General features: G+C 38.4%; 1 protein-coding gene across 1 annotated transcript in view; it reads left to right on the top strand.

Moving 5' to 3' along the window:
* Positions 1 to 17,181, top strand: part of IMPG2 (interphotoreceptor matrix proteoglycan 2) — a 77,974-nt gene continuing 60,793 nt past the window's right edge. The window contains exons 1-4 of the mRNA XM_049785643.1: positions 1 to 85; positions 813 to 1,064; positions 5,572 to 5,738; positions 14,187 to 14,218. Of these exons, the coding sequence (XP_049641600.1) occupies positions 1 to 85; positions 813 to 1,064; positions 5,572 to 5,738; positions 14,187 to 14,218 (536 nt within the window). The remainder of the gene's footprint in view (positions 86 to 812; positions 1,065 to 5,571; positions 5,739 to 14,186; positions 14,219 to 17,181) is intronic.

Genomic DNA, 17,181 nt, shown 5'->3' with positions numbered 1-17,181 from the left:
ATGATTATGTTTCTTCATCTGGGGAAGATTTATTTGGGTATTTTGCTATTTATCCTGACAGAAGAAAACTTCCTATCATCAACAGGTATTTAAACAACTATGTTGTTTTTAAATATTTATTTATATCTTTAGTATTTTCTTTATATATTATTCGTTATGACTGCTATAAAATATTTAATCAAATACATCTCTAATAATAATGTACAATACTTTAAACATTTTATATCTCCCTAGTAGGAGCGAAGGAAATGCTCAGTAGACTGAAGTGCAAAAAGAAAAAGCATGCTTTCCATGTGAAGGCTGGGTTCAATTCCTGCCACTGCATGATCCCTTGAATTTTGCTAGATCAAACAAAAAAGATCTCTCTAATAATGTTTTTGTTTTGTTTAGTTTGAGGGACACAACTGGCAGTGCTCAAGGCTTACTCCTGGCTCTCTATTGAGGGACCACTCTTAGTGGTGCTCAGCGAATCTGGATCTACTGCATGCAAGGCAAACATCCTGCCTGCCATACTAACTCTAATCATTTTGTTTTGTTTTTTCTTTTCATTAGTGATTCTTAGCTTTATACCTACTCATTTCTTATATAGAAATTGGATATGTCCTTTATTTCAATCTGGAACAATCTTGAAGTACAGAAGTAGGAACTAAATGTCAGAAAAATATAAACCTCACTCTGTCCTCTCTCATGGAGGGGGGAGTCTATAATCTGAGCCTTCAAAATCCATCTGACACAAGTGTCAGTTTTTCTTTTGTATCTTTCATCATATTATCTTCCTCATCAGAAGTCTTGTTTATATTCTCACTCTGTAGCACAAACCTACTTATCTGTAGAAGAGATTCAAGAACCCAACAGCACAGCTTCTTTTCTCTTGACTGACTCAAAAGACACAGATCTCTTTTCCTCTGCTGAAAAGAGAAGATCTCAGAACCACAGAGAAACTGAGAGATGGTGGTTGTTCAGAAGAAGGCGATCAACTTTGTTTTCTAATGGAGTAAAAATCTGCCCTGATGAAAGTCTGACAGAAGCTGTGGAAAACCATGTGAAATATTTCAAAGTTCGAGGTAAGCAGCCATCTAAAACAAAACAACACAAAACAAAAAGCCTTGGGCTCTATGACAAATTTTTATTGAATTTGATTTTTATTTTAATTTTAAATCAAAGAATGGTGACTTATATGATGAATTTTAATGTATTTCACATTTAATATATCAGTATAACTCAAAATTTGTGATAAGTTTGAGATTTAGTAAAGTATTTTCCTACTACCTACAGATTAAAAAATCATGTAAGAATATATATCGAATGTCAAAGTTAATTTTATTATCTTCTTCTAGTAGTGCAAGGGGTTAATTCTGAGACTTCACACATCCTTGGACCAAGTTTACATTTATTTTTAGAGAGGAAAAGTTTTAAATTTTAAAATAAGTTTTATGTTACTAGAGAAATGATCATCTTTACTTCTGCATTATTAATGATTTGCCTAAATATAGGTATACTGACCTGTTTTATTAGTATTCATTTTATTCAATTAAAAAAGATAATAAATGTCAATATTTTGAGGATTTCACATTCTTACAGATTCGTGCTGGCTAGTCTATTGGTATGCAAAATATTTTAACAACTAAAATGATGGCACCTCACAATAGACTCTCAAGAAACAAATCTAGCATTTGATTTTATTTTTAGTTAAATAACATTATCCTAGGTTGTATCCTTTTTTTTATTTTGTAACAAAATTTCTTCTTTCCTTTTTTTTTTGTTTTTGTTTTTGTTTTTGTTTTTGGGTCACACCTGGCAGCGCTCAGGGGTTACTCCTGGCTCTATACTCAGAAATCACTCCTGGCAGGCTCGGGGGACCATGTGATGCCGGGATTCAAACCACCGACCTTCTGCATGTAAGGGAAATGCCTTACCGCTGTGCTATCTCTCCAGCTCTATAACGAAATTTCTTAATTGACATAATATATCCCTTATATACATGAAAACCTCCCAAACATTGCCTTTTGCTGCTCAAGAGTCAACAAAAAAGCCTTTTTTATTTGGAAATGATGCTAATAATCAAAGGTGGAGACAGATGATAAAATGATAATAAAAGCAGGCTCATTTATTCATGTATTTAATCAACAATTGTTTAAGCATTGACTATTTTCTGGCTTCTGAGTGTGATGATCCTTCAGTAGGAGCTGCTGTGTTCATCTTCTTTCTCCTCTTCTCTTTCTAGTCTTTTCCTTTCTCCCTTAATAAAAGCAAGCATCTTAGGGGCTGGAGCAATAGCGCAGAGATAGGGCATTTGCCTTGCACGAGGCTGATCCAGGACAGACCTGGGTTCAATCCCTGATGTCCCCTATGATCTCCCAAGCCAGGAGTGATTTCTGAGTGCATAGTCTAGTAACCCCTGAGCATCACTGGGTGTGACCCAAACAAAACAAAACAAACAACAACAAAAAAAGCATAGGTCAATGAAGCCATGCAAAGGTGATAAAGGCTTGTAAAGATGGCATAGTAATTGGGAAATTGGGAGTCTGAAATGTTAGAGTCAGCTTGACTTTTGCAGATAGAATAAATTTTTATCAGCTGGATACTTGTATTTGACTTGAACCCTTTGATCAGAGTCTACCTTTATTTTATTTCAAGGCAATTTTGATCCCTATAGCTTTAGAGTACATTTCCAAGTTAGGTAGTGAGATTCCACATTTCTTATTTTTCAGCAAGGCTTCGACTATTTGTGGTCTTTTTCGATTCCATCCAAACTTTATTAGTGACTTTTCTAAGTCCTTGAAGAACATTATCTGGATTTGGATGGGAATTGCATTGAATCTGTATAATTACTTAGGTAGGATAGTAATTTTAATAATATTGATTTTTTTCTATTATGTTGAGTGAAATAAGTCAGAGGGAGAAAGATAGATGCAGAATAGTCTCACTCATCTATGGGTTTTAAGAAAAATGAAAGACATTCTTGCAATAATTCTTAGAGACAAAAGAAAGGAGGGCTAGAAGTTCCAGCTCACAACATGAAGCTCACCACAAAGAGTGATGAGTGCAGTTAGAAAAATAACTACATTATGAACTATCATAACAATGTGAATGAATAAGGGAAGTACAAAACCTGTCTAGAGCACATGCGGGTGGGGTGGTAGGAGGGAGATTTGGGACATTGGTGATGGGAATTTTGCTCTGGTGAAGGGGAGGTGTTCTTTACATGACTGAAATTCAACCACAATCATGTTTGTGATCAAGGTGTTTAAATAAAAATATTAATTTAGGGCCCGGAGAGATAGCACAGCGACGTTTGCCTTGCAAGCAGCCGATCCAGGACCAAAGGTGGTTGGTTCAAATCCCGGTGTCCCATATGGTCCCCCGTGCCTGCCAGGAGCGATTTCTGAGCAGACAGCCAGGAGTAACCCCTGAGCACCGCAGGGTGTGGCCCAAAATCCAAAAAAAAAAAATTTTTTTTTTAAATTAATATTGATTCTTCCCATCTATGAGCATAGGATAATTTTCCATTTCCTGTGGTCTTCTTCTATTTCCTTCTTAAGCGATTTAAAGTTATTATAGTATAGCCCTCTTCCTGTCTTTTTTTTTTTTGAGTTGTAAATGGATTCTTTAAAGATCAAATAAACCCTGATTGGGAGTAGGAGGTTATTAAAAATGAGAGATCAAAGAAGAAATTAATAAAATATTGTGCCGTGTACATGAAAGACATAGATTTAGAATTTCAAAAGTGTACTCCATGCTAATTTTAAGGCAAACATATTTGGGGAACACAACTAAGAAGAGGCCATTGGATCCTGATCATAGGATAAAAGGCAGATATCTAAATATAAGGGAAGAAAATAAGATAGCTTAAAGAAAGATTTACTTAACAAACACCTTAATTGTCACAGGCCAGCTGAGTCAGGCAGCACTGAGGGGGCTCCAAGGTTATTCCATAAGAGTATGGAAGGGAGGAGTTGTTGAAGAGGGGGTACTCAGAATAGACAGTAGTTCTGAATTCCAACTAGTGAGTCTGATTTATTGGATTTCTGCATCATGTTTGGGCAAAAAATTATCAATAGTAGAAAGTTGGGTAGATCAAGCGTAACATGTTTTTTTAGCCATAGGATTAAACATGTGTCATAACAATTATTAGACAGCCATCTAAACACTGTATTTATATTATAAATTCTTTGTAATCAGTTTCACTTAGCATAAATAGAAATAAAAATACTTATTCTTGCCTCTTGGGTAGGATTCTTGCTAGTAAACTATTAATCAACAGAATACAAGCCCATTGTCTATTTTTTTCCATTGTCTATTAATGTTATACCAAGGAACTATTGTGAAAAGAGGGCAGATGTAATTAAAAGGCCAAATATTTTCATAGCCTACACAATACTAAATAGCTGACTAAAAATGTTAATGTTGATTCTACTGGCTTGGATAAAATATTATTTTAGATTCTTAAAACTTGAGAAAAAATGTTATTGTAGGTATTGCCAGCTACATAGAGTAAGTAAGGTGTATTCTAGCAATTCTTATTTTATTTTATTTTGGTTTTTGGGTCACAGTCGATGACATTCAGGAGTTACTCCTGGCTCTGTGCTCAGAAATTGCTCCTGGCAGGCAAGATGCCAGGATTCAAAGCACCATCTGTCCTGGGTCAGCTGCATGCAAGGCAAATGCCCTACCACTGTGCTATCTCTCTGGCTGCAATTCTTATTTTAATGCAAGGGGCAAAGACACAGTTTTTCATCTATTTGGCATTGTTAGTTCTCATTATGCATTAATATTTAATAAGCTATTTTTGCTATCCTGACAAGCACTAACCTAGGGCAGAATTGGCCTTTTCTCAGCTGTGTCTACCAGGACCACAACCCCTTTGACAGGAGGGAGGCTAGGCCTACGTCACAGCAGTCCTGCCGGTATTCAGCCATTATGCCTGTAGGCCAGGATACATGGCACTTAAATTATATAAAATTGTGGCAATAAAGTTTAATCTCGTCTACCGTCTATGGCTTGTGTTCACTACTCAAGAGGTACTATGCAGACCAATAATTAGAAAGCAGCTCAACCTTTTATTGCTTATAAGAGATACACATGGAAACCGTGTCTCTTATAAGACAAAAACAGAAACTGAGGCATCCCAGCCTGCTACACCCACAGTTGTCTCTGACTCTCCAGAAGCCCCTGAAGCTACAGCATCTCAAGCTCCTTCTGCACCCCTAGTCACCAATGCACCTGAGACTTCTGTAGCACTTCCAGTCTGGGCTGCACAAGGAGACACTGATGCATCACCAGGGTCCAAAAAAATTCATTAAAAAAAAAGAAAGAAAGAAGGAGGAGAGACCATGTGTAGCAAGAAGCAAATGTTGACCTTTTTCACAGGAGAAGGTTTGCAGTGTATAAATTATTTGTAGAATAGATCTGAAGTGCTTTTTCTGAGAATTTAAGATCCTGAGAGTCATTTCTGTGTCCCTCCAGAAAGGTTGCTGGTGTCTTAGGGCTCTGAGCAAACAGGTCCATGGTCATTGTGAGAATTCTAACATTAGTTTTTTTCTGAAAACAACTCTCTATTTTCCCCCCCAGTGTGTCAAGAAGCTATCTGGGAAGCCTTCAGAACTTTCTGGGATCGACTTCCTGGACATGAAGAATATAGTTACTGGATGAATTTATGTGAACATGGAATCACAACAGTATCTGAAATGGCCACAAACTTCAGTCAGTCTTTAGAACATAGACACTTAATTATGGAGGTAAGTGTAATGACATGGTGTCATGGGCTGCTTGGTCCAGACACAGAGGGAATTCTTGGGGTTCCTTCTTGAGAAGATGTGTGCATGAAGTTGGCAGAAACGAAATCAGAGATTCAGACACTTAGAAGTTAAGTTGCATCTTGTCTCTTTATTCTAGCCTAGCTTTCTCTGGGCTAGTGCAGAACACTTATACAACATTTCATGGCAAGGTATATTTTCAGACAAAATGATTTCACCAAGCATTCAGCATAGGGGCAAATTATTCAGGAAATTTTGTATGTTTATAATCTACTGACCTAGGGCAGTTTCACACTCCTGGGCCGCTTTTGCCATGTGAAGTTTTAGCTAACAAGGTCAGTTCCCAGAGACTGGTATTATTTATTGTTTTGGCATTAGTCCAGCTTATGCATTCTAAACTGGGGCCTGAAATATTAACCCTTGATATGACTGCACATAGGCAAATAGCAAAGCTAGATTTGAGAGTGTTCATTATTTCGCAAGACTAAGTAAAGAATCCTTGAATATATACAAATGTTCTGAATAAGGTGTTTCTATAAATCTGAGCAAACTTTAAGAGAGGCTCTAAGAAAAGTCTTTAGGATGTTAGTTGAAGTTATGTCTCAAATAATATTTATGTTTACATCCCTTTTTTTTCCCCCGAGTGCCTCATGGACAAGTTTTTCAGGGCCCTAATGCCTGGAGTGCAGGTTACTTTTCAAACGTTCTCCCTTGCAAGTGCTGCTTTGAAAAGATCCTTCAAGAGGACAGATAGCTTTGAAAAGACCCTCCCTCAGGCAGCGTGAGCCTTTTCAAACTTGGTGTCCTCCTAGAGGTCTCAGAGTCAGAGTTTACACATGTAGCAACATGGGGAATGAAATGCTGGACTGTTTTAGGTGTGTCTTTGCACCACTAAGAACTGAAGGTAAAAAGAAAAGCAAGTGACAGACCCTAAATAACTTGTTTAGGTGAACCAGGGTAGTTGATGAGCTGTCATAGGACATGAGCTAGTTTTTGTAGCCGTAGCTCTGGCCATTTTATTATACATATTTTATTTAATTTTGGTCTTATGTCCTTACCTAGCTGTGCTCAGGGCTTATTTCTAGTTCAGTGCTAAAAGATACCTCCTGACAAGGTTGTGTGTGTGTGTGTGTGTGTGTGTGTGTGTGTGTGTGCGCGTGTGATATGTAGTACCAGGGATTGAACCAGGGTTCACTGACTGCAAGGCAAATGCCTTACTTGCAGTATTGTCTCTCCAGCTTTGGCCATTTTATCATTATTTATTTATCTTTTTTTTAATTGACTACTCCTGGCTCTGTGCCCAGAAAATGCTCCTGGCAGTCTTGGGAAATTATATGGGATGCTGGGAATCAAACCCAAGTTCGTCCTGAATTAGTTGCGTGCAAGGCAAATGTCCTACTGATATGCTATCTCTCTGGCCCCATTGCTGCGGACATGTTTGCATCCCTAAGCAAAACGTTAGTGGGTCAGATAAATTCTCACTGGGAATAAGCGGGAACATGAAGCGGACGAATATGAAATATGAAATAATGATACCACATGCAGTATGTGTGGGGTCAACACATCTCTGGCAAGAGTGCGACAAATTTTAATCTGCAGGCAATGGAGTATATAAAGGGAAAAGAGAGGCAGTCATAACATGAAAAGAATGCAATCTACATTGTTTGATTTCAGAACAAATACACATAGCTTAGTGCGTTTAGTAACCTTAGAATAGAATAGGTTTCAGTTAGGAGTTAGAGGATTAAAGGAAGACTAAATTCTTACATATCAAAGAAGTTCCTGGCCCTAGGTGTCATTACTGATGTAAATTAAGGGATGGCAAGAATCCTGGTTTACTCCTGATAACAAATATTCTTTTTTTTTTTTTTTTTGGTTTTTGGGCCACACCCGGTAACGCTCAGGGGTTACTCCTGGCTATGTGCTCAGAAGTTGCTCCTGGCTTGGGGGACCATATGGGACACCGGGGGATGGAACCGCCATCCGTCCAAGGCTAGCGCAGGCAAGGCAGGCACCTTACCTTTAGCGCCACCGCCCGGCCCCAGATAACAAATATTCTTAACCTGAGGGAAATAGTATTCTAGCTAAGAGCTAAGACCCACTTCCTATGATCTGGTAATAGAAAGAGAATAACACTAAAGAAAGGGATACAATAATTATACCTAGTGAAATAATCTAATTCTACACTGACCAAACCTGTTTTCAAGCAAGTATTCAAAGTGACAGGGAGAGTTCCCAAGACAGAAACCATTCTGCTTTGAAGCTCAAAAGCAGGGAGAGAAGACCATTGTCTTGAAGATGTTACGTTTTGACTTGGCCTTCGGAAGTGAGAAGGCTGACAGAAAGAGAGAGCTGGCTGGATTTTAAATTGCAAATATGCTAAGCCAACAGGGAACTTCTAGCAGCTTGCTTGGTACTGAAATTCCTTTAATGACTGCAAGATAGTTAAGGCCGAATTTCTGTAGTGGCAAAAGAGACAAAATTCAAATAAATAATAGTAAAGAGAAAATGTAATGTCACAGCCATGTTAGAATTATAGCCAATAATCTATGCAAAGGGTCAATAATTGACTTCTCTGAATGGGCCTTTTGGCAGATAATTCTTGGGAGGAAAATTAGACACTGCACTAGGAAAGCAAAAGCCACATCTGGTGTGTGTTTCCTTATGTGGGGGGTAACACCCCATTGATTTTTTTTTTTTTGTTTTTGCACCACTCTAGGTGGCGATCTGGTTACTCCTTGCTCTGCACTCTGAAATTGCTCCTGGCAAGTTCAGGGTACCATTTGGGATGCCAAAGATTGAGCCTGGGTCCATTCTAGGTCGACTGTGTGCAAAGCAAATGCCCTACTGCTGTGCTATCACTCTGTGGCTATTTTATTTTATAAAACTCCTACCTGATCCACTCCATTCTCTTTGCTGCTATTGTTACTGCAATGAATTTCAGCAAACTATTCTGGCATGCTTGATTGTGGTACATGCTGGTTCTAGTACTGATATACTTACATAGTGCTGGGGTTAAATATATGAGTGGTGGGATGGAGGCTGGAGTGATAGCGCAGCGGTAGGGCGTTTGTCTTTCACGCGGCTGATCCAGGACAGACCTCCGTTCCATCCCTGGCTTCCCATATGGTCCCCCAAGCCAGGAGCCATTTCTGAGCACGAAGCCAGGAGTAACCCTTGAGCATCACTGGGTGTGGCCCCCCCAAAAGAAACCAAAACCAAAAAAAAATATATGAATGGTATTCATGCACACATGACTATGCCATAGAAACTGCATGCTCTGTTGTGATGCCAAAGATCCGAAATAGTTGAGCCTACGAAAATGCACTTGCTGCATATGAGAGGCACTAAGGGGGCTTACTTTTGTAGACCAGGTACCTTGGCCTCTGAACTATCTTCTGAGCTCCTTTGGTAATTTAAATATATAATGTGATGAGAACCTCAACTTTATAAATGAAAACACTTTTGCTTTGTTTTGGGGCCATACCCAGCTGTGCTCAGGTAAGACTTAGGGGACTATATGTGGAGTCTATGACCAAACCTAGGTTGACTGTGTGCCAGGCAAGTGTCCTATGCACTGTGCTATCTCTCTGATTCCTAAATACTTTAACATAAGGCTTAGTAAATTTTTTGTTTTGTTTTGTTTTGTTTTGGATCACACCCAGCAGCACTCAGGGATTATTCCTGGCTCTATGCTCAGAAATCGCTCCTGGCAGGCTCGGAGGCCCATATGGGATGCTGGGATTCGAACCCTTTCATTTGCATGAAAGGCAAACACCTTACCTCCATGCTATCTCTCTGGCCCCACCAAATATTTTTTAAAGCAGTTTTTTTCTTTATTAATTGATTGGATTTTGGGGCCACACTCGGCAATGATCAGGGGTCACTGTGGCTCTGTGCTCAGAAATCTCTCCTGGCAAGCTTGGGGACCATATAGGATGTTAGGAATTGATTCAGGTTCGTTCCAGGTCGGCTGCATGCAAGGCAAACGCCCTACTGCTGTGCTCTCTCTGGCCCTATCTTAGCAAATATTTAGACTGTGAATATAAATTTCTGGCAGTAAACTTTTTCTTTTATACTTCATTAATTTGATTTAGTATCAGTGAGTACGATATAGGATGTAGTTTTTTTTTAACTTGTAAGAATATAAATATAACTCTAATGAATTTGTTTACTTTATTGTAAATATGCTTTAAAAAGGTTATATCATGGGGCCAGAGAGATAGCATGGAGGTAGGGCATTTATCTTGCATGCAGAAGGACGGTGGTTTGATTCCCAGCATCCCATATGGTCCCCCAAGCCAGGAGCCATTTCTGAGTGCATAGCCAAGAGTAAGCCCTGAGTGTCACTGGTGTAGCCCTCCCCCAAAAAACAAAAATATTTTTTATTGTGATTAAAGTGAATTACAAATCTTTCACAGTAATATTTAAAGTACATAGTGACAATGAATTAGGGCCATTTAAAAGAAGGAAATTTGATATAAATGGATAGGTACTTTGATTAAAAAATGGGTGTACACTAGACAAAGTTTTCAGGGTATAAACATTTTGAAAGTGTGCAGATTTTTGTGGTTTTTTTTTTCTTTTTGGTTTTTGGGTCACATCTGGCAGCGCTCAGAGGTTACTCCTGGCTCTATGCTCAGAAATTGCCCCTGGCAGGCTCGGGGGACCATATGGGATGCCGGGATTCGAACCACCATCCTTCTGCATGCAAGGCAAAAACCTTACCTCCGTGCTATCTCTCTGGCCCAGATTTTTGTGTTTTTAAGATAAATTCAACTTTCAGTTATGTATCTCACATTTTAATCAACAATATTGCATATATTTTCTTCTGCAATGTTTTAAACTGGTCAGTATTAAAATTATGAGAATATCTAGTTAAAATATATTCTGTATTTATTATCATGTACCATGCCATGTCTTAGATTTACGAAAACATTATATCTAACGAACGGCAACCTTACAAGGTGAAAATGTTTCATTTTATAGATGTGGACATAAACTGGTTATCCCCAGTCCCTAAAAGAATCAAGTTTAAATCCAAATCCAGTTCTCCTAATCAAATTCATGTTCTTTCCCTCTATCATGAGTCTCTCTTCTAAATTAGTGACAAGTGTTGCATATACTGTAACTAATATGTAATATCTTTCAGGTAAAAAGGGAAAACATAGCTGGAAAAAAAACACAATTTTTGCACACAGAAAGACATATTTATAATAATATTATAATTTTCTTCTCCATTGTAGTCAAATAATCTGCTGAAAGAGTAGCAAACATCTATTAATATAACAGCATATAACATATAACAACAGCCTCTGATTTTGTTATCCTGAAAAATGGAACTTTCATTAAAGTTAAATTAAAAAAATAAGAAAACATACATTCAGTGATTATTTAGTAAAATATGTAGACTAAAGGTGTGTGTGTATGTGTGCGCACACACACACACATGTCCCTGAGCGCAGAAGGGTGTTAATATGACTAGCATTGAATCTTTTATAATGGGTAAAGTTAGCAAAATAAATTTAAGATGGGCATTAGAGGCTATGGTGAGAATATGAACCAAGTGTTTTTTATGGAATATTTTAAGCTAACATGCCAGAAGTCATAGGAAACCTGGCTGGTGCAATGGTTGAGTTTGGATTTAATTCTCTAGGTGATGAAAGACCACTGAAAGGTGGTAAGTGGATATGTCACAGGGACGGTCACATTGGACAGTTTAGAATTTGGAAATGTCATTGTGATTTTTTAAAAATTATTACCTTGCTTTAAGCACCCTGATTACAAACATGTTTGTAGTTGAGTTTCAGTCATAAAAAAGTTCACTCCCTTCACCAGTGCAACATTCCCACTACCAATGCCCCCCATATCCCTCCTCACCCCACCACCTCCTGCTTGTCTTCAAGATAGGCATTCTATTTCTCTCACTCACTACCTACCATTCATTGTGATTTCTATATTACAAGAAGGATTTTCCTGAACAAGACCGAAGCAGATCAATCAGAAAGCTACTCAGTAGTCTAGGTTAGGGGTCCTCAAACTTTTTAAACAGTGGGTCAGTTCACTGTTTCTCAGACAAATGGAGGGCCAAACTATAATTTTTTTAAAGTATGAACAAATTCCTATGCACACTGCACATAGCTTATTTTGAAGTAAAAAGACAAAATGGGAACAAATGAAATATTTAAAACAAGTAGAGCAAGTAAAATTAAATCAACAAAATTGCCAGTATTTTAATGGGAACTATGGGCTTGCTTTAGGTGGGCTGTAGTTTGAGGACCCCTTCCTGAGACTGAGAGGAGGAGATGAGAAACAGAGAGTAGGAGAAATTGGAGAGTGTGGCCTGCGCACTGCAGGCCTGGGACAAGTTGGTAGCTAAGCAGGACAGGCAGTAGGCAAAATATCTGGCAGGTCGGATAAATGTCCTCAGTGGGCTGCATGTGGTCCATGGAACATAGTTTGGGGACCCCTGGTCTAGGTCCTAGGGCATTGTGTACTAACAAAAATAGAGCCAGGGGATGGGTGGGTAGGGACATTGATAACATAGCAGGTAGAGTGTTTGCCTTGCACATGGCTAACTAGGGTTTGACCTCAAGCATTTCCCGAGTCTCCCTGAGTCTGTTTGAGTATTACTGAGAAATTGCTCCCTGAGAAATTTTTGAGTGCAGAGCCAGGAGTAACCTGTGTCCTCAAAGGAAAACAAACAAACAAAAAAAAACAGAGGCTGGAGAAAAGAATATGAGAGATATAAACAGGAAACAAGATCCCCGGGACTCAAGATTAGTGGAACTATGAAGGATGAAGAAAAAGCCCAACAACCTCTTAGTTTCTAAACTGGATAATCAAGCAAGGAACTTTGGCATATCTAGCTAGTGTGTGTGTGTGTGTGTGTGTGTGTGTGTGTGTGTGTGTGCGCGTGCGCGCGCGCACATCCACACTCTCATACGTGAAAGAGAACAAATTCCATTTGACTGTTAGTTTGAGTCCTGTGAAATGTTAATACTTAATATGAAACCAAGATGGACGCTTGGGTTTTTTGTTTTGTTTTGTTTTGTTTTGTTTTGTTTTGTTTTGTTTTGTCTTGGTCACACCTTGGTACATAGGGCCTAATTCTGGCACCGTTTTAAGGTGTCGCTCCTTTTGTTGTTTGGGATACCATATGCAGTACCAGGGATCAAACTGAAGTTGACTGAACGTAAACCAAGGGTCCTACATCTGATATTTTATCTCCAGTCCCTAGGAATGAGTTTTAAATATTGTTTTAGGAATAATATCTTTGAGGTGGTGATCAAGATCATGAGAGTGACTAAGATTATTCTAGAAGTCTGTAAGAAGAGCATTGACTTATTTATAAAATCATGGGAGTTATTTAGAATAATAATATAAAGATGCAGAATTGAGTCTAGACACAGAAAAAATGTTGGAAATGTTGGGGTTGGGGGCCGGAGAGATAGCAAGGAGGTAAGGCATTTGCCTTTCATGCAGAAGGTCATCGGTTCGAATCCCGGTGTCCCATATGGTCCCCCGTGCCTGCCAGGAGCAATTTCTGAGCATGAAGCCAGGAGTAACACCTGAGCACTGCTGGGTATGACCCAAAAACCACAAAAAACAAAAACAAAAACAAAAAAGGAAATGTTGGGATTTATCTTTATAGCTAAGCAAGAGAAAACGAGACTTGAAACTAGAAAAATCTGATTCCAAGTTAATGTTCTTTTATATCATCTTGATCTCAACACACATATATTAATAATTTAGGAGGAACTTGAAGGAATTTTACTTTGGAACGTCCATACAGAATAATACAATATTGACACAATTTGTTCTCTTGTTTGAATTTTGAAAAAACAGAGGGAGGGAACCTGGGAACATTGATTGAGGGGAAGTTGACACTGGTGATGGCACCAGTGCTGGAACTTTGTATGTCTACAACTCAACTATAAATAACTTTGTAAATCACAGTGCTGTAATAAAAAATAAAATTTTTCAGTTATTTTATCCATATCATTCTATTTTTCTACTGTGATAGCCACTGTTAATATATTAGAGCACATCATAAAACACTAAGTACATAAAGTTTTAAGTTCATGGAAGGTTAGTATAAAGCTATACCAGCCTTTAACTATTTGGGGATTATTTTCAGGGAGTTTGTGCTAGTAATCTGTTCCTATTAAGAGCACAGATCTTCTGTTACTATGATCATAAAACAAATTTGTCATTATTAGTATCTCGCTTTACCTATTTGTTTATGTTATTTTATGTTTATGTTTATGTTTTATGTTTATGTTATTTACCTATTTGTATATGTAGGATAATAACGTTGATTCTATAATATCAGAATTTTAGTGTTCTCTAGGTAATAGGTTTTATTAAAAACTGCTTATTAACTGTAATGAACACATGGAGTCATATTTATATATTTGTTTTCCTTAGAAACTGACACATACAAAGGCAACTGTAAACAGGTGAGTGTCTTTTTTCCCCTTTAGTTCACGTTTGGCAACAGGAATATATAATGCGCATTCCAAAACTCAAATAATGGTCCCTTTCTTTTTCCTTGCCAGTCCTTGCAGTGACCATCCTTGTGGGTAAGTTCCAAATGCTTTTCCTCATTTGAAAGCCACTTTCCTTCCAGACCACCCTCATAGCCACTGCACTTATTTACTGTCTAATTTTATTAGGAGGTAGGCATATTATTCATTCATCGGTGAGAAAACAGATTTTTGGAAATGGAATATGGGATGGCCTACTGTTGTTGAGCTTCATCCACTAACAGTAAAATCATTCTGAAATGGTACCCGTGGTGGAGGATAGCTTATTAAATGATAGGTAGAGTAGATCCCTAGAATGAGCGATAATTTGACCTTTAAACAGTATATATATTTTTAATTTCTATTGAGACCAATGTGAATTACAAGTCTTTCACAGTTATATTTAAGTTACATAGTGAAGAGGATTTAGGGCAATTTCCACCAGCAGTGATGACCTTCCTCTGCCACTAAACAGTATATTCTTGATGAATTCTTCAGTGCTATTCTTGATACTTGATTCTGTTGACTTTAAAATTGGGATTAAGGTATATATTTGGCTCCCAAGCTGGAGTAGCACAGAGTAGATAATGAAAGGTGAAGGATTTTGAGCCTACGTTGGTTAGGATTTCCAGTTCTGTCCAGGCTCAGAATGTCCACACATGAGGCCACTTTGTGGGTGCTTATGTAGAAAAGCACCCCTGTGGCATGTAATATGGGTCAGAGCCTAGAATTTTTTTTTTTTTTTTTTAGTTTTTGGGTCACACCCAGCAGTGCTCAGGGGTTACTCCTGGCTCTCTGCTCAGAAATAGCTCCTGGCAGGCACGGGGGACCATATGGGACACCGGGATTCGAACCAACCACCTTTGGTCCTGGATTGGCTGCTTGCAAGGCAAACGCCGCTGTGCTATCTCTCCAGGCCCAGAGCCTAGAATTTTTGTTTCAAATTAGAGGGAAGGACAAATTGAAGGATCAAGCGGAGGAATCACTATTTACAATTTCAGCCTGGGCATCAGTGTCTGGGTCAAAGCATAGCTTGTATATATAAATGGGATGATAGGAGGGAATTGGAATTTTGTGTGGTCTCATTCATAAAGCTGATGATACTGGTGAATATATATTCAGGCTTGGAACTTAGTGCCTCGATTAAGGTTGTGTGGTTTCATGAATGTTGTTTTTGCTCAGTGAGAGCAAATAGTCAGAGGAAGACTCCTTGCTACTTCCAATATATCACATAACCAGGGGACTCTTGTGAGCCCACCATTCTCATAATCTTCACAATGGTACCAACTGAAAATAATACTTTACCCATGGAAGTGTGTAATACATACTCCATAATACATACAAATCTTTTTTTTTTTTTTTGGTTTTTGGGCCACACCCGGTAACGCTCAGGGATTACTCCTGGCTATGTGCTCAGAAGTTGCTCCTGGCTTGGGGGACCATATGGGACACCGGGGGATCAAACCGCGGTCCGTCCAAGGCTAGCGCAGGCAAGGCAGGCACCTTACCTTTAGCGCCACCGCCTGGCCCACATACATACAAATCTTAACCATAACACTTAACTGAAACAAACACAAGATTTTTCTTTATAGAAGTGGACATTGCAAAGTGTATGCCTGGAGTGACTGTAAGTGGTAAAAGTAGGTTAGCTGGAATAGATGACCAGGTGTGGTGTCAAATGATGACAGATGTGATTCATAACACATGGAAGAAATGAGGTAGTGGGGAGACATTTGAGTACATAAGTTTATGTGTGTACATAAGTGTACATATGTTTATGTGTATTCTGCTGTGGCTAACCTTAGTTTGATGCAGTTTTCTGCAGTTCCTAGTCTTTCTCACCATCAAGTTGCCTATAAGTCAAGCAGTATTTGTGTTCTCAAATATACTGAGGATATTGAGACTTATTTGCAGCTATGAAACATAGCAGAACTACTATATTTTTATTGATAAGACTCTAGATCTGGTGAAAAGACTCAAAATATTGTTCTTAGAAAATAAGTCAATGAACAGAATAATAACACACATGAAATAAAGTTGGTATGGAAATTTAAATTTAAGTTAGTATCTTTACCATGAACTAGAACAGTTCAGACTGGGGTGGACTGGAAACCGTTAGCTGTGGTAAATTGCTGAATGTGGTTCCACCCGTGGCAGAGTGGCACTGGATGTGAAGCCAAGTCAACTTGACAACTCTAGAGACACAGGAAAACCTTTGATCTATCCATCACTTTTCCGTATTCAAATTTAATTCTTTTGATTTTTAGAGATGATTTTGGTATTTATTTAAAATTTTATTTTGGCTTTTGGGCCACACCCTATGGTGCTGAGAGGTTATTCCTGACTCTTTGTTCAGAAATCACACTTGGCAGGCTTTGGTGACCATATGGGATGCTGAGAATTGAACCTGGGTCTGTTCTGGGTTGGCTGCTTGCAAGGCAAATGCCATATCACTGTATTATCTCTCTGATCCCTATTTTTTTGAATTTTATTAAGAGAATATTATGTTAGTTTTCTGTTACTACTGTAATAAATTATCACAAGCTTGGTAATTTTAAAATGATGTTCCACTTTTATAGTATAGAAATCTGACCAGGGTCTGAAGGTCTGGGCACATTTTTGGAGGTTGTAGGTAAAGTTGATTACCCGCCCCCCCAGCCTTTAGAGGCCATCCACATTGCTTGATTATATTATCCTTCAGAGCTAGCAGTGACATTTTCTGTCTCTTACTTTGACACTCCACCTTCCTCTTTCTATGTAAGGATCTTTGTTATTACATTGAGCCCAACTAGTAAATCAGGCTACACTTCTATTTTGTGACGAGCTGATTAGCAGTTTTTTTTTTAAATAATACCTTTATTTAAACACCGTGACTACAAACATGACTGTAGTTAGGT

The sequence above is a fragment of the Suncus etruscus genome, chromosome 13 (genome assembly GCF_024139225.1).
Source record: "Suncus etruscus isolate mSunEtr1 chromosome 13, mSunEtr1.pri.cur, whole genome shotgun sequence".
NCBI lineage: Eukaryota > Metazoa > Chordata > Mammalia > Eulipotyphla > Soricidae > Suncus > Suncus etruscus.
This window is presented reverse-complemented; position numbering and strand designations above follow the sequence as displayed.